Here is a 23,490-nt window from a genome sequence, read left to right on the forward strand (position 1 = left end):
AGTGCTTTTCCATTTCATTTGATTGACAGAGTGTAGTGTGCAGTTTCGGCAAAGAAAGAGCCAAAAAATCAGAAAGCGAAAAATCCGTAGATTCCAATCCTAACCCCTTGTGTGTGTATTGTGTGCATTCTACACTGTCACATAAAATCACACACGCAAAACCGCACTAAGCTTTTTCTTACGATTTCGATTTCTTCAAAGATCTCTTCATTCTCAAACAATGAGTCGCTACGATCCAAACCCTTTCGAAGAAGAAGAGACTCATGTCAATCCTTTTGCGGTTACTTCCTTTTTCACTTTCACTTTTCCGCATAATTCATTCTCAATAATCGCTTTTCGTTTTCTTGTTTTACTTTCATTCAAGTTTGAAATGCTGATTATTTTTCAGTGATGAATAGTTGCGAATGTTTGGATAAGTTCATAATTTGTTCGGTTACTTGTCTTTAATTGCTATTTTTTGAATTGATAGACCTAATAATTTTAAACTTTGGAAGCTGTGAAATTGTTAGTTAAGATGTAAGAAATTGAAAAATGAATTTGTGTTTATGCTGTTGATTTGATGTCAATGGATCTGATTTTGTTTTCTATAGAGGAAATGTATTGTTAACATTGGTGATAGTCTCGTTTTGGATGCATGAGATATGAACTGAAAATGTGTTTACAAGTGAAAGACAACATTTATCGCCTTACAAGCTAGTTTTATAGGGTTGAATTAGGCGCAAACCCTAATTTTAAGATGGTAAGTCTATCCAAAACCATGAAGCATGGACACTTCTCAGATTAGCCATGTCCCGGCTGTGTCCGTCACCGACACACATAATTACACTGAATTATGTGATTTTCTCAAATTTTTAGCGGTGTTGGCCGTGTCCGTATCCGTGCTTCATAGATCCAATATTTGTTGGACCACATGTTATTAGGGCACTCAAGTCACACTCCAGATGTCCGGTTTTGGGTGTGAGGGGGGTGCGTTGTGACTTGAGAGTCGCATCATGTTTTCCCAAATTTTAAGAAATACGCATGAAAATTAGCATCACGTTTTCTCAATCAGTTATTGACTGTATAATGTTTTCTTAATCAGTGATTTCCTTAATCAATATATAGAGATTGAAATCTCACAAGATTCTTATATTTCTTGCATTTGTAATTATTAAATAACGATTGATAATGTAGTATTGTAGTTACGCCTTTGTTGATTTGAAACTGCAGATATTGATTTTTTTTTGGTTTGCTTTCTTATTTGAATGTTATTTTGAGGAACAAAACATTAAGCATTTTTGTTGATAATATTAGGACGGAACAGCTAAAGGAAAAGGGTCAGGACAATCCAGTTATGGTGGAGGTGCATTCTACACTACTGTAAGTTTTCCATTTTCTTTAACTGATACCAAGTATATGTTAACATTACAACACTTTGCATGGTAGTATTTTGACAAAGGAGAGTCAAAGGTTGCTTTAGCTTTTGATACGCGTCCTCTATATTTTTACTGTGCAAGAGCATTCACCGTAATACATGTTGATAGAATTTGAATATTGAAGTTCAGATTTTGTAGGAATTTTCCCTTTGTAATCAATTGGGAGATTTATATATACTTGATAGGTTGGGAAAGATTTTTCCCTTTGCAATCAATCGGGGGATATTTCCCTGAGGAAAAGATTTTGTGCAAGTTGTCTGAGAGAGGTTTAGTTTTGTAGTTACATGTTGGTAATAATTGATTTGTTATTCAATTGTTGAAGTTGATTGTTTGTTGCTAAGTGTCAAAATGTTAGAATGGATTCTCTCTATACTTTTTACTTGTGGAGTGGGTAAAATAAGTCTGCAGCACAAGAATTAATGTTTTCTGATCAAGCAAGAGTGAACATAGTGGTAATTAATTGTAATAGACTTATATATGGAAGGCAACACCGTGTTCCTATGGACGCTTTTGTCAAAAATTATGATAGGAAGAGAGTTCCTATGGAGAGGAAGGGTGCTATTCCGTTTCACCTGGTTAGCTGTCAAGGTGCCTCTCCTGTTTTGATGCTGGTAGGAGTGTGAAACTTTTGAGGTCGAGATAAACTTTCATGCTGAACGGTCAAGGAGTCGTTCAGTTATTTCCATGAAACTGATGGTCATGGAGGCAGTTTGTAGAAATAATGGTTTTCTTTTAGTACCATGGATAGACATGCCATCCTGTTTCTATGGAGGATAGGGCTTTCGTAAGCAGTTTGTTGGGTAGATCAGGTTCAGCTGTTTCATCGACAATGATGTACCATATGAGGACAGGGTTTGCTTTTTGAAGGACAGATGGTATACACACACAGCACATTCACTTTTCATGTTTTTTATAGCCTTCAACAAAACCCATGAACTCAAAAGAGTATATGGATGATGAGAACTGCTCTGTCTGTCTGTTGGGTTGACCAGAGAATGTATGGGTGGTGGGAAATTGGAAGACACCTGTAGTCCTTTTCTGCAGCTCATTGTTAAGTTTGTACTGGGGGCTATGCAGGGAAGTACGCCCAGTTTCCATGGAGGGTTTCTTAAGGCGTTGTTGTTGTTGCTGTAATTGCTTGCTTAGGTTTTTTGACATATTGATTTCATAATAAGTAGGGCAGGACAAGATTGCAACCAAAAGGTCTTGAGTAGTTAAATTTTGGACAAAAGTACTAATGTGTTGTTATTCTATTGTGTTTTTAAACGTTGAAAGCCAGTTTATGGAAATCATTTTATTTTTATGATGTTTTTTCTTTTTATTTGGTGCTTTTTATTTCATTCCTTTATCAGATGTTGATTTGGGGACCTGATGTAGATTGGTGCTACTTTGTCAGCTAGTGTAATTGCTTGGTTGTGATTTCAGACCATTTTGTTTTCTGATGATTTGCTGACTATATCAATGGAGCAATTATTGTAAAAAATATAAGGGGGTAGTTAGAAACTATAGTAATTTAGTGTCCCTTTTTTGCCTTCCCTTTTCAAACATGAAATGTAAAAAATAATATCCTTGTTTATAAGCGTACTATGAAATTGTTTGAATTTGCAGAACCCTGGAAGTGTTCCTTCTGCAGCCTCAAGACTCTCACCCCTTCCTCATGAGCCTTATGATCGTAATGCAACTGTTGACATCCCTCTCGATAGCTCAAAGGTAGATGTGATGTGAGAATGTTGAAAATTATAATAATATTAAAACTATCTGTCTTAATGCTGTTGTCACCCCAAGATTTAATTATATTCTTAATTTTAGGATGTCAAAGCAAAGGAGAAGGAACTTCAAGCTCGAGAGTCTGAATTGAAAAAAAGGGAACAGGTGATCCATCCTGATTTATTACTTGATATCTTTAGAACACAATTACAAATGCGAGTTAGCAAATTGATTAACTAGATTTGATATTTTTTTCTTATTTTACATCAGTGCTGATAATTTTTTGCTAACTTATGTTAATTTTTTGATACATGGCCACTTGTCTTTCTTTTTAATGTATTAGCATTAGTATATGGTTACAGATAGACCTTATATTGAGGTTTTAGTTCAGTACATGAACTACCTCTACCTTTCATTTCAGGATTATAATGCTACATTTCTTTTCTTTGCCTTGCTATAAATTTACTTGGCCATTGTGATATACTGTCATTTAAAGTAGTAAGGAAACTGATGTATCTCATGATATTTTGTAGGAACTAAAACGAAGAGAGGACGCCATTGCACGAGGTATTTTAGTTCCTATATTCACACAAAAGCCAACAAAAACATTTTCTATATTTTGGTTTTTCACACTTTTAATTTTGCAGCTGGTATAGTTATAGAGGAAAAAAACTGGCCACCTTTTTTCCCCATCATTCATCATGACATTGGAACTGAAATACCAATTCATCTTCAAAGGATGCAGTATATTGCATTTTCAACATGGTTAGGTATGTTAAACTCTAGAGCTGTACAGTCTAGAATGTTTAAGGTCATATCTATCTAGTTGCTTGCTAATAATTATTATCAACAAAATCTAGATTTTTCTTTCTGTACCTCATTATTATCTGTACTTCGTAGTTGAATTATAATTCATATGGAAGTTTTTAGAATAATTAAAAAGATGAATATATGAAGGCATTTTCATATATGAGCAACAAAATTGTAGAACAATAAAATGATGTTTACTCAAGCTAAAGAATACTATCAAGTCTTTCGCTTCATATAGTTAGACATCATTAATGTTGTGAAAGTGATTCAAAATTGGAATTCTGGAAGCAGAAAATCGGTGGCCAATTTATGGAAATCGGGGCCCGATTTGGACAGTGTTTTTCAGCATTTTCATACGGCTTTTTTCGGCAGCCGAAGGGTGCAAATCGGCGCCCGATTTCGTGCAGTGGAAAATAAAACAGAATTGTATTTTATGCTGAGATTTGTTCCAATTTTAGGAGGGATACTTTTACTATAAATATAAACCTTGTATCAGAGTAAACCTTGAGAGAGAGGGGGCTAAAAACAAGGGTTTAGAAACAAACAACAAACTAGGGTTTAGAGAGATTTCTCTAAGCGGGAGACACTAAGGTTGGGATTGTTTTGATTCACCTTGAACAAAACACTGTTAGGATTGAGTCTCTTGGTCACGGGAAGAGATTGGAACTTTGGGTAGAATTAGGTTTGAAGACTTATTCTTGCAACCCTTTGATATATCTTTGTAAAGTTACTCATCATTATAGTGGAACAGAGGGCTGCTCTCTCCCCCAGACTAGGTCAGTTTTGGACCGAACTGGGTAAACAAATTTCGTGTGTTCTCTCTTTTTTGTTTCTCGTTGTTTTCTACTTTTGCTTGTGTTTATAACTGTCACCCACTTGTTTTGGTTGCTTGATTAATTTGCTCCATACATCAAGTATTTTATTGGTGTGATCTTTTCAACGAATTCACAACAATTAATAGTTAGTAATTGCTAAATGTTTTCATTGCCAAATGCTTGTAGAGTGTGTTGCCCAAACTCTAGTATTTAAAAATGATAGGCTTTTAGAATAATTAACAAGATGAAAATATAAAAGCACAAAATTGTAGCACGATAAAATGATATTTACTCAAGCTAAAAAATATTATCAAGTCTTTCACTTCATATAGTTAGATAGCGTTGATATTTACTAACTGCACATGATTTCATTGCCATATGCTTATAGAGTATGTTGCCCAAACTCTAGTATTTAAAAATGATGGGTGGAAATTGTCCTGCTCAAAACAGGCAGACTGACATTTTTTCCCCATTAATGAATAGCCATGACATATGAATCTGGAGATTGTCCACCAAGAATGATGAGGCTGCCTTAACAGTTGCCTCTCTTATTAAGCCCTCTTTTACCTTGCCAAAGTGCGACGTTGTCTTGGCTTTTGCCATCAGCTCCCATGTATTTGTCTAGTTTGAATTTTTAAATATTGTTTACTTTGCCTTCCTGATGCAAAATCTAGAAGTAAAACTTCAGTGATATTTTTAGTAAGTTCAATATTTTTATTAAGTGAAAGAAAACCGAACCATGTGGCGGTTAGGTAAATCAACCCAGACCAAGGATCTCAGATAGGAACACACACACAACTTGTATTTATGATAGTTTTACAATAAATGCGTTGAATGCTTAATGAGTAAGCACTAGCCTAGGAAGCTGTATACCTATGAAGCACAAACACTCCTCGGATTAGGCGTGTCCCAGTGTCGGACAGGCATCGTATGCGACACCGACACGACACGACACAGACACATAATTTCACTGAATTGTGTGATTTTCTCAAATTATTAGCGGTCGGCGTGTCAGTGTCCGTGTCTGTGCTCTTCATAGCTGTATACTCTAGGAATAATAACAATCAGTCGAGGAAGTTGTACAATTAAAAGAATATCTAAAGATTCTTACTTTTAACAGTAGTGGATATATGGATGAAGGTAAAAGACTAGCATGCATATCTTGTTTTAGATTTTTTTTTATCAAGAAACAACTTGCTCAGTTTAGATGCGTATATAAATTCTAATTCTCAATTTAGATATTCCATAAGTGACGTTCTTGTTTAATTTAATTATTTATATATATGTGTGTGATTGTGTGTGTGTGTGTTTCTGTATTATTGACATTATTAGTGTCGGAGTTGTTTTTTCATACTCGCTATCTAAATCACTAATTTACATAGCATAATGTTTTTAATCATCAGTTATCTACAATTATTTTCAAATAGTATCTTAGTTTTAAAACTTTGTAACAATCCGCAGGTTTGGTTCTGTGTCTTCTGTGGAATATAGTGGCAGTTACCACTGCTTGGATCAAAGGAGAAGGTTTGTCTTACAATTGGAAATTGGCCTATCAATCTTGCTAGGCTATGCTTACATGTTCTTTTCTTGCCTTGCAGGTCCAACCATCTGGTTTCTTGCTATTATATATTTTATTTCTGGTGTTCCAGCATCCTATGTGATGTGGTATCGCCCTCTTTATCGCGCTATGAGGTAGCAGTCAATCTGATTTAATACTATTCTTTTAGTTTAGTATAGAGATATATGTTCAAGTATTTTTCAGCCTACTTGTTTAGCCTTAAAGTATATGTAAAAATTGATAATCTATATCTTCTGGCTAAGATTTAGATAAATTATGGAATACAATATTTTACTGTAAAAGCAGTCTGTACACCTGGATGATATGCAGGGAGAATGTGAGCCTTGAAAGGCAACTGTAATTGTAATATTTGAGAAGCTAGTAGGTACAATATTCGCCTTGTGCAATACCTTCATCTGATCCTTTTTGGGAGGGGACGCCAGAAGAAGAGGGGATTGAAAGTGGAGCATCGGCAGAGTACCGGATTTCTATTAATAGTTTCCATTCTTCCAACTTGTGAAAAAGCATGACACATTAATGCATTTTTAGGAATATTTATATTGTGAACAGGAACCTCCTGTATTACCTGGGTTCTTTGATGTTTTATTGATTTTGTTTTTGGTCCATATTATTTTTTTTTTGAAACATTTTTGGTCCATATTGTTGTTGTTTCTTTTTATAAATTGTGTACCATCTCTCTTTACAGGACGGACAGTGCTCTGAAGTTTGGCTGGTTTTTTGTCTCTTACATGGCAAGTTTATATATTTTCTCACTCTGCTCACTTATTCTGCACTTATTTTGTGAAATGCTCATCTCATTTTTACTATTTCTACAAGCAGTTGCACATTGCTTTTTGCATTTTCGCTGCAGTTGCCCCACCAATTATCTTCAAAGGAAAATCTCTCACGTGAGTTCCTTCTAATATTGCATTATATGTTTCTATCTTGCAAACTGATATTAATTTGCGACTAATCTTTAACTGAATTGATATACTGGAGGCAAGGAAAAGGATGCTGAAGCATTTTGTGATTTAGCTTGTTGTTTTCTGACTGGGGTTTAATTCCATAAACTATTAACTGAAAGGAAATAAGTTAGAAAAAATTTACCATGTATAATTTTCGTTTACTTATTACCTGATAAGCATTAAATTATTGTGTTGTGTTATGCTTGACTGTATTTTCTCCATGATTTTGTCGTAGCTCAGCAATATAACAGCAAAAACATTTTATCTTTGTTATTCCATTTCTGCTCAAACTAATGGTTGTAATATATACTGTTACGATGTGAACAGAGGTATTTTGGCTGCGATTGATGTGATAGGCGGCAGTGCATTGGTTGGGGTATGTTCCACTTGTGTATTTATTATCTTGGATAATTCAGTAGTTAGATATTATCATCTTGTGCCAGACTGGTATATTTTGAAGTCATGATTTCACATTAAATTGATGTTGATACATACTTATGCTGAACTGCAGATATTCTACTTCATTGGGTTCGGATTTTTCTGTATCGAGTCACTGATGAGCGTCTGGGTTTTTCAGGTTTTTATAATCTCAGCACTGTAACAGTAGTAATTTGGAATTTTATTGACTCTACCTTGTGATTTCTTGTTTGACTGTTGATTTTATATTCGCAGCAAGTATTGATGTACTTCCGTGGAAGCGGCAAGGCTGCAGAGCTGAAGCGAGAGGCAGCCAGAGGAACGATGATGGCAGCTCTATGACTTTGCATTAGCAAATGTTTTCACAAATGTTATAACCCCAAAATTTTATCTCTCCAGTTACCAGTTCCTTGCACCTTTATCGCCTTTCTTAATACTTGGATGTTTTTTCCTAGCTTCTCGTCTAGGTTTGATTTAGACGACATAATTAAAGAAAGAACTCACAGCGGTTGTGCATATATAGAAAAACATTGTTTCAGATTGCTCCTTTGACACATAACGTTTCAATTTGCATGCTCCTCACATTGTTATTTGGTGTTGCATTAGTTGTCCAATTTTGGTTGTACGAATAACACAACTCATTACAATATGCATCATCTTCAACCGATTGTTCTTCAGCTTGGAGGGCTTTTGATTTTGAAGCTTTTTTCTTTTGATCTTTAGAGCAACAGATATGTTTTTCTTTGATAGTTTATTTTCATTGAGCTCAATTTCATAACTCTTCTGAAATCAAGTAGTTCCTACATCTTTATAATACCAAGGTCCTTTGTTCTTCAATATCAGAAGTTTTTCATATTTTCTTACGTTCAGTATTTATTTCCCAAGATTTTACATGCTTGAAATATCGCAAACATTGTTCAATGTATTTTCTCCATCTTTCATTTAAAAATTTCATACCTTTGAATCAACATGTATTTTCCATGCTTGAAATATTTATATCGCAAACATTATTCTATGTTTTCTCCATCTTCCATGTAAAAATTTCATACCTTTGAATCAAACTGTGTTTGTCAATATGAAATAGTTGGATTGTTTCGTAGTTCATTGGTAATTTTTCGTTCACCGTTTTTCTGATTTGAACGTAAGGAAGTGTCAGCTTCTTGATTTGGTAATTAGCTGTATTTCTTTATTTTTTATTTTTTTATATTAACTATTGTTGAGATTTTTAGAGTGAGTGTAATTTTTAGCATTAGGTAGAGTCTAATCATCTTCAATCAAATCCCAAAATTTGAGTTAACTGGCACGTTATAAATATTTAAATGCAAAATATAAGCATCTGATGAATGTCTAAGATGTTGGTTTAACTTGAACCAAACATGAAAATCTTGACTTAGAGAGCCTCACTTGTTTGGTTCAGTGTTTACTTTATTAAAAAAAAAAAAAAAAAAACTCAATGCGTTCGGTTGTGTTAATGAAACTCAAATAATCACATATCAAAGAGAAATTTTAAGTTATTGCTGTCGTGTTTATAGTTATTAGAGTAAAAGAGATAGTGATCAATTAAATAGCTACTAAACAAGTCCATAAGATTGCTATTGCTGAATCAACTTAGTTATTCTCTCTATATATAAGAAAATCTTTGACTTCAGTTGTAGCTCGTAGCTCGCTTAACGAATTGAGAATTTTTCACCATGAAGCAATTGTCAATGAGTTTAAACTTGATCAAAATATGTTTTCCATTAAACTCAAGTTAATAAGTGCTTATAAAATATATCACAAATAGGTAAACATAGCACTTATCAGTGATATGAATTGAAGCAATTCTTGATGGCATATATGATGAATACAACGTTGTGAACATTGTGATTCAATACCGTGAAGGTGATAAGCCTTGTCCTGTCATCATTGCATATGCGATGCTTCTCTTGCATGAACGAACTAGTTTGCATAAGTGTGGCTCAAGCCTCATCTGACGTGACTTCTTAAGTTTTATCAAAACCGTTTAAGCAATGTGTGCAATCATATGGCTATCACGGTGGGAGAGGTGGTTGTGGTGGTCCATTTCATGGTCGTGGTGGCTTTCCGATGGCCGTTACAAGGTCGAGTGTCTAATATGTCACAAATTCAGTCAAGATGCAAACATCTATAATCACCTCCACGTAGTTATGCCTCAGGGCCTGCTTATCCTTCATATCAGAATCAATTATCTTAGAATTTGTTTCCCCGAGATAAATTTTCTAAGAATATGTATCTCACCGGTGCTGAAAGCTCTGCATCACACAACTTTGTGAACTGAATTTGCTATAATAGACCAGGTCCTCAGCGTGAGGCTTAAAGGATCCCCTATCTGGGTGTAATATTTCAATTCCTCTATCATTGAAGATGAAGTTGAATTTTATGTCGATGAAGATGAAGTTGATTTTTATGTCGAACCCTTTGCACCTTGGTTTAAGCAGCCAAAGCAAAACAGCTCAAATCCTCGCTGTTTCTTTATTTTCGATTCCGATCAATTTCACCTTAACAATGGCAATCAAAAGCAACATATCGGTACTGGTGGCTGAAAATAAAAAACAACAACCCTGTTACAACGGAGACACCTGAACTGGAGCCGGAAAATCTTGATACTTATGGAGCTTTTGCAAGACCAAATTAGGTCAAAGAATGATATCTAGGTATTTTATTTTACTTTTTAAAATTTTAATCCATACAATAGATATATTTTCTAATTTGATTGTGTTGTTTGACTAACTTTGAAAATCTCTTGATTTTGTAGAATTTGCTTCGGTTTCCTCCTGTGGTTGTGATTTTAGCATCACACCATCAAATGATACCAGTGGGAGTTGTATTGGCCCATCAATCATGATAGGTTATGCTCACACAGGCTTTTCGCCGGTCCAACCATCTGGTTTCTTGCTATGATATATTTTATTTCTATTGCACCCGAATCCTATGAAATGTCGAATAACCCTCTTTAAGATCTAGATTGTGCTATGAGGTAGCTTTCTATCTGATATTCGATTAGCTTATTGATACTTGTTATAAATTTGCAGATATATATTCTACTTTTCTGGGTTCAGATTTTTCTTTATCGAGTCGCGGCTGAGCATCTCCGTTTTTGAGGTTATTACAATATTAGCATTGTGACACTCGTTAATTTTGTATTCTATTAACTCCACTTTGTGTTTTATTGTTTGACTGTTGATTTTATATTTGCATCAAGTATTGATGTACTTCTGTGAAAGCTACAAGGCTGCTTAGCTGAAGCGAGAGGCATCCAGGGGGACAATGATGGCAGCTCTATGACTTGTTTACTACTGTGTTTGTCTTCGTGGCGATATTTATAGAAGAAAGTTTATCTTTTCATGACGCTCTTGCTTAATCTTCACTCCATAGAATTAAGACACTCATACCTATGAGCCTTTTGGTGCACTCCTAAAGCCTGTGGAGGTTGAAACTGTCTCTCACAATATTTGCACGGGTAAGTTTTCAAATTCGAAGAGAAGTTTCTCTCTTTTTGACGTTGCGTATGAGTCTTTTGGTGTCCTCCTAAAGCTTGTGGAGAATGAAATTGTCTCCCACAATATTTGCACGACCAAGTTTTCGACTTCGAAGACTTTTCTTTAGCTTTTATTTTATGTTTGAGTTTATTGTTAGGCCAACTTAACCCAACTCCAATTTCTTTGTTGGGTTGTAAAAGTCACGTTCTTGGATTCTAGCCCCAGTAGTCGGAATATCCTTGAAGATCGATGAAATTAATGTGGGTACTTTCAGATTTGCCAACTTCATTCTCCCTTATTGTCACCACCTTGTTATAAGTAGAAAAAACAACTTCATGTCTAGACCAGTTTGTTACGGAAATCACTATTTTTCTGACAAGATTTTGAGCGATACATTGAGGCGTACTCCTCATGAACATAACCATATCCGTAAAGACATGCCTCTCCTTGCATTTGATCCTCTCATAACATTCTCCTCACGCAAACGTGTTTTCTACAACAAACTTATCAATGAATATTTTATAAATGAAAATTGTATATATTAATTGTAAGTTTGTTTTAAAAAGCACTTTTGCATGAAAAAAATGTAATGATAGGATCAAATGCAAGGAGATAAATGCCTTTGCAGGTAGAGGAGTGCTAGCAACACTCTCTCTAACTCTCACTCTTTTATTGGATGAAATCAATGTAGAACCTACACTTTGGAAATGGAACCCACATAAAGTGGTGGGACATACATTGATTTCACTCAATAAAGAGTGAGTGCTAGAGAGAGTGCACAAAAGAGAGTATTGCTAGGTATGGTCTAATGTTCATGAGGAGCTTATACCTAATCTACTTTTCAAATTTTTGTCGGAATATAAATTGTGATTTCCATAACAAAATGTTCATACATATGTTTTTTTTTCCTCTTTTGTTTATAACAACAACAAGGTGGTAAAGATGAAGGAGAAGGAAGTTGCAAAATCTTAACAAGCTTCAAACTTTACCCACGTTGATTTCATCGACCTCTCCAGGGATGTTTTGATCCCCTGGTCCAGGATGCAAGAATATTACTATTTCCACCAACAAAGAAATTGGATGTGGGTTCATCTCGCTAAGTTGAGCTAATAACAAACTCAAAAATGAAAAGAAACTTGAAGATAAGTCTTCGAAGTTGAAAACTTACCCATATTGTGATAGACATTTTCGTTCTCAACAATGCTTTAGGAGGTCATCAAAAGGCTCAAACGCATGAGCGTGAAGCAGAGAGAAACTTTTCTTGGAAGTCGAAAACTTACTCGTGCAAATATTATGACAAACAGTTTTGTTCTCCATAAGTCTTGGGAGGAAACCAAAAGGCTCATGAAGATTAAGCATGAGTGTAATGAAAAGAGATTTTTTTTTTTCTCGATAAATGTTGCCACGAAGTGAAACTCGGTACTAAAGAAGTCATCTCGGGTATTTCAATAGATAAATGTTGATGAATTTTAGATATTTTCTTTGGGCAGCTTTGCGATTCTGGTGTTTTTGCTGCGGTGGTAGGTTTGTATTTGCCATACTCCGATGCTATTTTCATGCATTCAAAGCGGTTGGAGTTTGGAATGCACAACCATAGCTTAAGCGAGCATCAGTTCTCTAGTTTGAGGCTTTTTTTTTTTTGTTAGTTTTGAGGCAGATTTCCTTTTGGAATTTATACACATTTTTTTTATCTTTTGGAGCTGTTTTGTTTTGCAGATGTTATTTTGCGTGCACTGGTTTGCTGATTTTGTTTTTGGAATTGTTTTTCTGCTGAATTTGTGTCACTACTTCAATTGTGGATAGTAACCTTGTTTTGACGGCTAGGGTTTTAAATAATTTAACGATATTTTCAATATAAAATAAAATTTATTTAATAGAAACACTAGATTAATTACATATTTTGAAAATAGTCATAAGTTTCTAAAATTTTATCATTTTGATTTTCTCATATATGTATATGAAAATTTGTTTATGCAAATATATGCACATAAAATCTGCAACAAATGCAGTGCAACATTGAACGATGTTTTGCTTATAAAATCAAAAATTATTTAATAAAAACACTACATTAATGTTTTTATTTTGAAAATAGTCATGAGTCTCCAAAATTCTATCATATTGACTTTCTCATATATGTATATAATTTTTTTTTATGCAGATATATGCGTATAAAATATGCAACGGGTGCGGTGCAAACATTGAATTTTGTTTTGAATATAAAATAAAAAGTTTTTTTTTTAATAAAAACACTACATTAATCTATTTGCAACACTAGTTTTTATTAAATTTTAATGAATTTTTAGTCCCTACAAAAAATGTGCACGCAACTTTAGTATCTGACAATGAAATCTAGGACTACATTGTCTTAGTAGTACTGTTTTAGTCGAAACATTGGAAAACAAAGGGTCCTTGAAAATTGATTTCTATTGGTCGTGGATTTTACGAATTCGAATTCTCTTCTGATGATGATATGCGCATTACCCTAGCAATGGGGACTGTTAATCTTAAGTCGGGCCTGTTGCGGCTCTCCCGTTGGTCCAAGGACTTTAATAACTACTTTCAGCGCCTCACTCATGCGCATGTATGGATACGACTTCTAGACTTGCCATCAGAATATTGGTTAGATAGAACCTTAATGGAAATTGCTGTTGCGATTGGAACCCCGCTCATTATGGATGTCGCGACTCAGAAACGAACCTTTGGCCACTACGTGCGGGTGTTGGTGGATATAGACTTCTCCCATCGTCTGTTTTATGAGATCATGGTGGAGAGGGAAGGCTGTGAGTTCCCTGTTGAGGCAATTGAAAATGTTATCGATGAGATGGCCAATACCAATGATCATTGGGCACTTGAAAATGGTGACAAGTCTGCATCCTATTATCATTTGGCACTTGAAAATGTTACCGATGAGATTGCCCGTACCAATGCATTAACGCAAACCACAAGGTTAGAACCGGTGCTGCAATTACAAAATGTGATTGCTTCAATCAAAACTCTCCACCATGAGGAGGGGATTGCTCAAGTTGAACGTGAAGGACTGGAAGTTTCGGCAACAAGTCATTCTCCTGCCATTCAATCGCATCCCTTTGTAAATGTGATCCCGCATCGCTGTCCTATAATTACAAGAGACTTGGAGGTCATAAAACAGGCCCTGGTTGTTTCTAATGTGGCTGATAAGGAGGGGTATACCATTGTTATTTCCAAGAGCAACCGGAAGAAGAATAAAAGTTATCAAACCCGCTCCCGGGGTCCGTTACCAAATCCGTCTCTATGAAGATTCTTTATTGTCTCTTATCTTTCGTGAAGGAAATGGTCACATAGTTACATATATGGTTTGGTGGGTCATTATGCTCGTGTTTGTTTGGGGGATTCTTTTAGGGACTGTTTTGGGTTACCTAATTTTTGTTTTCCGTTATTTCTTTTTCTTTTTGAGGGTTTGGTTTGGCCCCCCTCTTGTACATATTTTACCTTTTTTTTTCTATATATTTAATACATGACTGAGTAGCAGAGGATTGGAGCTCCCTGGGGTTGCCGACCTAGTCGGGATGTCTAGCTACTCCTTTATGTCTTCCTCACTCTTGATTTAAAAAAAATTGATTATAGTGAAATCTCTTGAAAATGCAAGGAGATTGGACTAACCTCGAATTATGGAGTGAACTAGAATAACTTTACTGTGTCATCTTCTATCCCTTATCTCGTTACTTTCAACTGCTATTTATCTATCTGCAGTTACCTCAAAAAGAGATACATGGTTTTCTCATCCTTCGGTGTTTCTAATTTTCTCTTATTCATACCATTTAATATTTTTTTCATTATTTACTTTGACCTCTCCTCTAATTCTAGTTCACTAAGAATTTTTATGACCCTCTCTAAAGTAATAGCAAACCTTCATTTGAAACAAGATTAGTGTCATACCTTCCTTCCATTGTGGAGGGGGAAATTTCATGAGTTTGACATTGTTGTGCCCTATCTTTTAGGAGAAAGAAGGTTTCTTCAAAGATTTTGCCTTCTAACGTCAGTGGGACGGATGCATCCACCATCTCCTTTGTTTGATGATTTAGTCCATTTTAGAAGAGATATTTTGTCCTTTCTTACACCCTTGTGGGGAATATAACCTCAGTAGCCCCTTAAAACGTCCCCATACCTCATAAAATGACCCTGCATCTTTTTGAAAAAAAAAATATATATTTTGAATCGAGGGAGTGTTTAGTGAGGAAAACTCGATTCAATTATCTCATGTCCCCTTAGCTTCATCCCTTAGACCATGTACAATGCTAAAACAAATTCAACAACCTTCAACACCCATTTTTTCAATTTTCAACACTCCACATCATTTTCTCACTCTTAATTCAACACCCTTTCAATTTTTACCTCTCCAATAGTTTTTTCATTCAACACCCTACCCCACCACCTTTTATTTCTTATTCTTATTTAATTTTATATTTTTGTTTTTATAATTACATAAAATTACAATTAACGATTATAATTAAATTAAAATAAAGAAACACTTAACAATTTTTTTTTAAAAAACAAAATTTATTTAAATAATTTATTTTTATTTTCTTAACTTAAATAAAATGCAATACAACAAACTAAGTACGGGTGACACAAATAGCTTAAAATGCAAGACAACAAACAAGCACACAACACACAAGTAATTTATTTAGTACGATACAAATCATCTTCAATCACGAAACATTCCAAACTTTGTCCATATGTGCTTCACTAGATCTGCTTGCAATTCGTGATGAACATTTGGATCACGCAACTCGGATCTAGCACGCACATGATTTGCAAAACTGGGTAACACCTCAGTCGAGTATGGTTGCGGTGTACTAGATCCACTTCCATCAGATTGCTCAAAATCGGTCCAACGTTGAGCATATGTATCTCGTTCATCCTCAACAATCATATTATGTAATATGATGCATGACCTCATGATGATACCTAAATCAGCTGTGTCCCACAAGCGAGCTGGTTCACGGATGATTTTAAATCGAGCTTGAAGTACTCCAAAAGCACGTTCGATGTCCTTCCGACAGCTCTCCTGATGTTTTGCGAATAACTTATCAGGTTCACTTTGAGGAAGTCTAATTGATTTGACGAAAGTTGGATAAGAAGGGTAGATACCATCAGCTAGATAGTATGTCATATTATAGGGACGTTGATTCACAAAGTAATTCACCGTTGGAGCCTTTCCCTGTTCCACATCATCAAACACTGGTGACCGGTCTAGAACGTTTATATCGTTCAACGTTCCCGGACATCCAAAAAAGGCATGTCAGATCCATAGATCATAAGATGCAACTGCTTCAAGAATAACTGTGGTGGTTCCCTTATCCCCCCTGGTGAATTGACCTTCCCATGCTTTAGGACAATTTTTCCACTCCCAGTGCATACAGTCAATACTCCCGATCATCCCTGGGAACCCCCGCATTTCACTAACATGTAGTATTCTTTGAAGGTCATCTTGGTTTGGTGCTCTCAGGTACATTTGCTCATACAATCGTATGATTCCTTTACAGAATCTACGTAAGCACTCCAATGTTGTAGTACCTCCTATTTTGATGTATTCATCGACCGCATCTGCTGCGACACTATATGCTAACATACGCATTGTTGTGGTACATTTTGCTAACGGTGATATACCTTTTTTGTTGGCGGCATCAACTCGCTAGGTGAAGTAGTTATCACTAATTGAAAGGTCTCCAACGATTCGAATGAAAACGTGTTTTTGCATCCGGTACCGACGACGAAACATTGCATCGTCATATATAGGCTCATTGGCAAAGTAGTCGTCAATGAGTCTTTGGTTTGCAGCTGCATGATCTCTATTTAAATATTTTCTACTACGAGATCCACTACCTTCCTCTATTTTTTTTCGACACTGAATAAATCGGTTGACGATATAAGTGTCTTCAATATCACGTTTTTGTTTGTAGGCTTCGATATCAAAAGGATCCATTGATAGTCTTTGGTGATATTGGAAGTAGATAGGAATGAGATTTGTGATTTTGGAAGTAGATGTGAATGAGATTTGTGATATTGTAAGTAGATATGAGTACCTATATATAAGTACATTGTGTGGTGGACACTGACGGATTCGAAATAAGTTATTGTATTGTATTAAAGCAAACATTGATAATTATTAAAGCAAACAGTCGGGACTAGATAACACTGATATTTATTAAAGCAAACAGTCGGGACTAGACAACACTGATAATTATTAAAGCAAATAGTGGACTAGACAACACTGATATTTATTAAAGCAAACAGTCGGGACTAGACAACACTGATAATTATTAAAGCAAACAGTCGGGACTAGACAACACTGATAATTATTAAAGAAAATAGTGGGGATAATTATTAAAGTCACGGATAGTATCATTTTATTAAACAGTAGGCAACACATTCCAACAAATGGAGGAAGACCTTCAAATAGTGTTTGAAATAAAAGTCACGGATAATTGGTAAAGCAAACACTAGGGACTAGGCAACACTGACAAATATTAAAGCAAACACTCGGGACTAGATAACACTGATAATTTTGACTGAATACAAACAAATATTTGATTAAAATTAATTTCCAAACAGCTCACGCTCCAACTTTCCCAACAGCTCTTTCTTCCGGTCATCGAGATGCTCTTCGGAACTTAACTTTAGATACATTTTCATTTTCTTAGCTTCAGTCTTTTCTTGCAGCAGCTTGTTTTTCTGTTATTTCACCAAAGTTAACTCTTTCAATTGTTCAATCTCTTGCTCCTTTAATTCTTTGAATTGAACCCACTCCTTTTCCACCTTCTCCAAGGTCTCGTCCTTGCTTTTCTTTTTACCTTTTTTTTTAGCTGCCTCCCTTCCCATTGAACGAGCACTAGATCCTACAGAGTCCTCGTAAGATCTCTTAGATCCACTACTTCCCGAGTCAACATTTCCTCCCATTTGACTACCATACCGTGGTTGATCTCGCAGAGCGCGCCATTCTTCCTTTAAAGTAAATTGCACATTCTTCCCACATGCATATAATTCCTGGGCTTTTGCCATAACATCATCTTCCGACCAACCGCTTCCTTGCATACGCTTAGCGCCATCATAAGCACCAACCCATTTATTTATTAATTTGCTCATATTATTATACCGGTTTCGGCATGCAACTACATCGCGCGGAGAATCGAATGAGCAATGCTCATTACAATACTCAGCAATTTTACCCCAATATGCTTCACTTGTCTGGTTTCTCCCGACAACACTGCATGTTCCATATTTTATCCACCCACTAATTAACACCAAATTTTGTTCAGTGTTCTATGATGGTTGCTAGTTTTTCTTGCTCTTAGGAGTTGTATCCTCTGGAGTTTGAGCGACTTCATTATCTCTTGTCATTCCACCACGATTTATTTGTGATGAAAATTCAGGATATTCACCAACACTCTGAAAATTTTCATTCACCATTGGCATATAACCATTAAATGGGGTGTTTGAGATGGATATCCCATCATAGATCTAAAATATGGATTAAAGTGGTTTGGAACAGAGGATGAGTGATTGAAATTTGAGGCAAAACCAAAATTAGAAATGTTTTGAGGATGTTGGTTGGGGAATTGATTTGGGTTTTGAGGATGTTGGTTGGGAAATTGATTTGGGTGTTGATAATTGTTGGGATTTTGGTAGCTAAAAGGGTAATCAGAAGAATTTTGGGTGTTGAATTGATTGTTAGTGGGATCCATTTCACTAAATAAATACTAAAACTTCAAAAGAAATGCTAAATAATAAGATTAAGAGAGTGAAAATTATGGTTTTTTTTTTTCTGTGTCCAAATCAAATGATCCAAGTCTCTATTTATAGAGAAAAAAAAATCATGAATTTTGGTGAAAAAAAAAATTATTTGCAATGAAATAATTGAGTCCAAATTATTAAGAAGATAAAAATCCAGCCAGCCAATCAGATTGCACCACGTGTCACTCTTTTTATCCAAAATCTCTTCTCTCTCCGCGTAACCTGCCAGCCACGCGCCCTGTCGGCGCGTGTAACGCACGCGCCCAGCTTGGCGAACGGCATCGCGCCACGTGTCCCCTGCGGTCAGATATTCAACATACTTAATCCTTTCATCACCTCTCTCCTCTTCCCTTATATTCAATAGCCTTCTCCAATGGCTCAACATGTTGAATATGGCATTCAACAAGCCATTGTAAATGGTAATGAAAGAGGAAAAAGCTGAAGTCTAGTAGCCCTTTTAGTGGCTCCATCTATCGTTAAAAGTTCACGAATTTCAAGAAGGTATATAGATGGACGTGTTGGTAATCCGTAGTTATCCAGAAAATAGACAATGTTCTTCTAACTTCCGGTCACTATTATAAGGAAAAATCAACATTTTAGATTTATTAATTAAATGATGTATGTAGTCTATAATAAAGACCATATACACCATTAATTGAATGAATCTAAAATGTAAAGTTTTTTTTATAATAGTTATCGAATGATGTATTTTATTTGAAACAATTTATCCAAGGAAAGGGAAAACAAAACAAATGTAAAAATAAGAAGAGATTCTAAATTAAACTAGATTAAGAAGAATAAATGGGATTATGGAAAGTTTATCATAGGACTACTTTCCATGATCCCGAGACAAAGAAGACTACCCAGTCATTATAGTGATGATCTTACCTAAATCAAATAAAGAAAACAATAAACTTTATTGAGTAAAATGCTAAGTTATATGATTACTATGGTCAAAAGTGGTGAGAAACCAAAGCAAACTAAGTCTATTCATAGCCTAGGTACTACTGAATTGGTGCATTACTCACTGATTACATATATGTTCATCCAAGTTCTCAAAGAAAAACAATACATTTAAATTTTATTGGTTGTTACGGTCGTAGCTTGTGGTTACCGATGACCATAACAACCACAACATTTATGGTCTTGATCATTTTTCTTTCTTTATCCTTTGGTGATGGTTTTGGAACTAAATGACACGAATTCTAAAGTGTTGTTGAGTTAATTTACACTTCTTGATCATTGAAAAGGGCCTTTATTTCCCTAAGTCTTGGTTTGCTCAACAAGTCTTTAAACCTTTGAAGTGTTTACCACATTTTTTTTCTCATTACTCCATTATCCTCTTGCAATATCTATTTATCCAAAATAAAAAGGAAATATTTTAAAACACAAATTAAGCTTAACTAAAAGTACTAAATATTTAAATAAAACATAAATAAAAATATGATAAATGTTTAGATATGAATATTCTTATGTTGTTAATGCTATTATTGAGTATATTTAATTTAATTATCTTTACTCATTGCAGCTCTTTGAAATTGATGATCCACCTTCGTTGTTGTTCCCCTTGTGGATATTTGTGCATCCTTGTTATTTTCAATATATGAAGAAGATAGAAGTTGACAAAGATATCGAGACATAATATATGAAGTGATTAGCATAACGCCATCAAAATAGATAGTTATTTTTAATCTTGTTTGTTTTATTGGCATATTGGTCGACTAATAATTTGAGATTATGTCAAATTAACTCTAAGGTGCAACCTTAAATAAGTACTTAACTTGATTAAAGAAAAATTGCACTAAAAATAAATTTTCATATATATTACTCATGAATTATTTTGGTAAGACTCAATATAATATTTTTATAAAAAAAAATGCCAATCAATATCAATAGTAAAATTGATATGAATGGTAATATGTAATAACTTATGTAGTTTCTATAATATTCCTACCATAGCGAACTTCATCATCCTTACGAGAGATTGGGGATTAGATCAATGTGAATAAAAAAGAACTATATTTTAGTGCAAGATCTTTAATAAATTTAAGAGATCAATATTTAATAAAAATGAGTCAGGTTATATATTTAGTGAGCAAAGGACAAATATGACACATGATTATAATTAAGAGACATTTAAAATTCTAAATTTAAAAAGAATTTTGATTTACATAAATATAAAATTAAATACTTTTACATTATAAAATGATCAAACAATTTTTCATTGATTACATGCAAGTGAGAAAAAAATATGGTTACAACTCTAAAACTTTTGTATGTTATCATCCTATTTATATATGTACTTTTTGCAATTGAAGGATTTGGTAGATTCTTACTTTATAATAACTGTAAACAGGATGTTGATTGTCCAAATATATGTTCCCCACATGAACATTCGAAGTGTATTTTGTATGTGTGTTACTGCGTTGACAAATAACTTTATTACTTACAAATAATATGTGAGTTGACAAATAATTTTGTTACATCTAACCATATAGTTTTATTTTTATTTGTTGATACTCTTATGCTTTCTTGCACAATTCAATTTTTCTCTCTCTAGCTTTTAATTTATTTGACTGGCACACAACATATGTAAGACATGGGTTGTTTTACAATATATATGGAAAATAAGAGTAGTTTTACTAAACGAGTCAGACTAAGCTAGACTACAAGTAGTTTAGGTCATAGACCTCTGTCAGCATGTATGAGAAATAAGAGTAATTTTACTAAACAAATCATACTGAGTTAGACTATAAGTAGCTTAGGTCATATGCCCCTATGTACCAAACAACCTAACCTATTCCTATGCCTAAGTGTCATGTTGCTTATTTTATAACTAGAAATTCCAATTTCCTGCTTCTTTTTTGGTTTGTTTTATCACATGGGCCTAACCCATTTACCTTTACTATTAATTCTAATTCATATGTTTAATAAATCTAGCTCAAGCATAAATACACACATTCACTTATTTTATTTGACTCTTTCATATTTAAATTTTATTCCCAAGAATACTCATACTAAAATAGTACCATTTTGAGAGAAGATTTAAAATAATAAATAAAAATATATAATATCATCACTTTATATTAACAACTAACTGAAATAAAAAAGTGTAAATAACACATTATAGTACGCACACATATAAAAAAAGTAATCACAATTTTACTAATATATGTATATATTTTAGGAAGGAATTTTCGGTATATACATATGGTACCAATAGGGTTTTATGCAGAAAATATTCAATACCATATTTTGTTATAAAATACTAATCAATATCAATAGTAAAATTCCTTAAAAAAAAAAATCAATAGTAAAATTGATATGAATGATAATGTGAAATATGATTCACCTTATTTTAAATAATTACTACTACAACTAACTTCATCATCCTTCAAAATCATCACGCTCTTTTGCTATTTTGACCTTATTTACCACGAAAGTTAAAAAGAGGGTGAAAATAATAATAGTGTGGCTAAAAAATAAACTTTAATGACCAAAAACATTTTACGGTAGGAGTTTTAATAAATTTAATAGATCAATATTTTTTTAAAGAGAGTCAAGTAATCGATTGAGTAAGCAAAGGACATAGACGACACATGAATATAATTAAGAGACATTTATCATTCTATGTTTAAAATAGAATTTTATTTACATAAACAAAGAATTAAATTATATTACATTATGAAATGTTCAAACAATTTACCATTGATCACGTGAAAACGACATAAAATTTGGGTACAATTCTCAAATTTCTATATGTTATCATCTTATTTATTTATGCATTTTTGTAATTGAATAATTAGCTAGATTCTTATAACAGAAAATTGATTTATCAAATTTGGTTACACTCGCTAAGCAAAGTTTGATATAGGAATCGCGTAAGGGGATAAATTGGGTTTCAATGAAAAAGAAGACTAGTTTTCATTAATTTAATTTGTATTTGTAATTTTAAAATATTTTTGAACTCTATTATTAAGGAGTAATTTTCTATTGATTTATTTTTAACAGTTTATCTTTCTATTAGTTTCATTTAAACAGCCTGTTAAAAAAAATATAGTTTCACTTTTTTTTTTAAAGAAATGAATAATTTTAATCAATGTCTTGGATTAAAAATCCAGGGCGTTCAGTATCTGTTTTGAATGTTGATTGATAAAAGAAAAGCATAACTCTCTTATAAACAATACATCAAAATTAGTGTTGTTCAGGTGTCCACAATATACTGGTTTTTAGGCCCTCAAGTCAACAATAACAAGGACTATATACATGGACGATTCAAGTTCATTTATGCATTGCTTGCGACTCTGCAAATCAAGTTCTAATTTTTATAAATTGCTACAGGTTCTATTGTATAGCTTGGTATCTAAAACCACAAATGCTTCGAAGTGAACGTAAAAATGAACTTGTTTTGCCATTTTCTCGTGCTGTGATGGTGGAAGATTGTGATTGTTGGAATCATCCTCTCGCAGCAACGGAGATACCAAGTGATATAGGAAGGATCCTATTGCCTGAACAGTTGGAAACCATTCTATT

The 23,490-nt window shown here is 34.0% G+C and overlaps 3 protein-coding genes and 1 long non-coding RNA gene across 4 annotated transcripts; 1 reads left to right on the forward strand and 3 right to left on the reverse strand.

The window, feature by feature from the left end:
- Positions 1-8,403, forward strand: LOC25492086 (secretory carrier-associated membrane protein 1). Its single transcript, XM_013600138.3, has 13 exons — positions 1-280; positions 1,294-1,359; positions 3,024-3,125; positions 3,225-3,287; positions 3,656-3,689; positions 3,770-3,892; positions 6,209-6,271; positions 6,346-6,439; positions 7,012-7,057; positions 7,146-7,213; positions 7,598-7,646; positions 7,782-7,847; positions 7,943-8,403. The coding sequence occupies exons 1-13, from the start codon at positions 221-223 to the stop codon at positions 8,027-8,029; spliced, it is 921 nt and encodes a 306-aa protein (XP_013455592.1). The 5' UTR covers positions 1-220; the 3' UTR covers positions 8,030-8,403.
- An 8,062-nt stretch (positions 8,404-16,465) lies between these two features.
- On the reverse strand, positions 16,466-16,801 carry LOC112420816 (uncharacterized). The gene has a single exon (XM_024780512.2). It carries the CDS (start codon positions 16,799-16,801, stop codon positions 16,466-16,468), a length of 336 nt encoding a protein of 111 aa, XP_024636280.2.
- A 1,100-nt stretch (positions 16,802-17,901) lies between these two features.
- On the reverse strand, positions 17,902-18,309 carry LOC25492083 (glutathione S-transferase T2). The gene has a single exon (XM_024780510.2). It carries the CDS (start codon positions 18,307-18,309, stop codon positions 17,902-17,904), a length of 408 nt encoding a protein of 135 aa, XP_024636278.2.
- A 1,516-nt stretch (positions 18,310-19,825) lies between these two features.
- On the reverse strand, positions 19,826-22,454 carry LOC112421169 (uncharacterized). The gene is made up of 3 exons (XR_003011292.2): positions 22,310-22,454; positions 21,294-21,378; positions 19,826-20,309 (listed from the first exon to the last, which is right to left on the reverse strand). It is a non-coding gene; the product is annotated as an uncharacterized lncRNA (long non-coding RNA).
- Positions 22,455-23,490: the final 1,036 nt, after the last annotated feature.

Source organism: Medicago truncatula, chromosome 4 (assembly GCF_003473485.1).
Source record: "Medicago truncatula cultivar Jemalong A17 chromosome 4, MtrunA17r5.0-ANR, whole genome shotgun sequence".
NCBI classification, from domain to species: Eukaryota; Viridiplantae; Streptophyta; class Magnoliopsida; order Fabales; family Fabaceae; genus Medicago; species Medicago truncatula.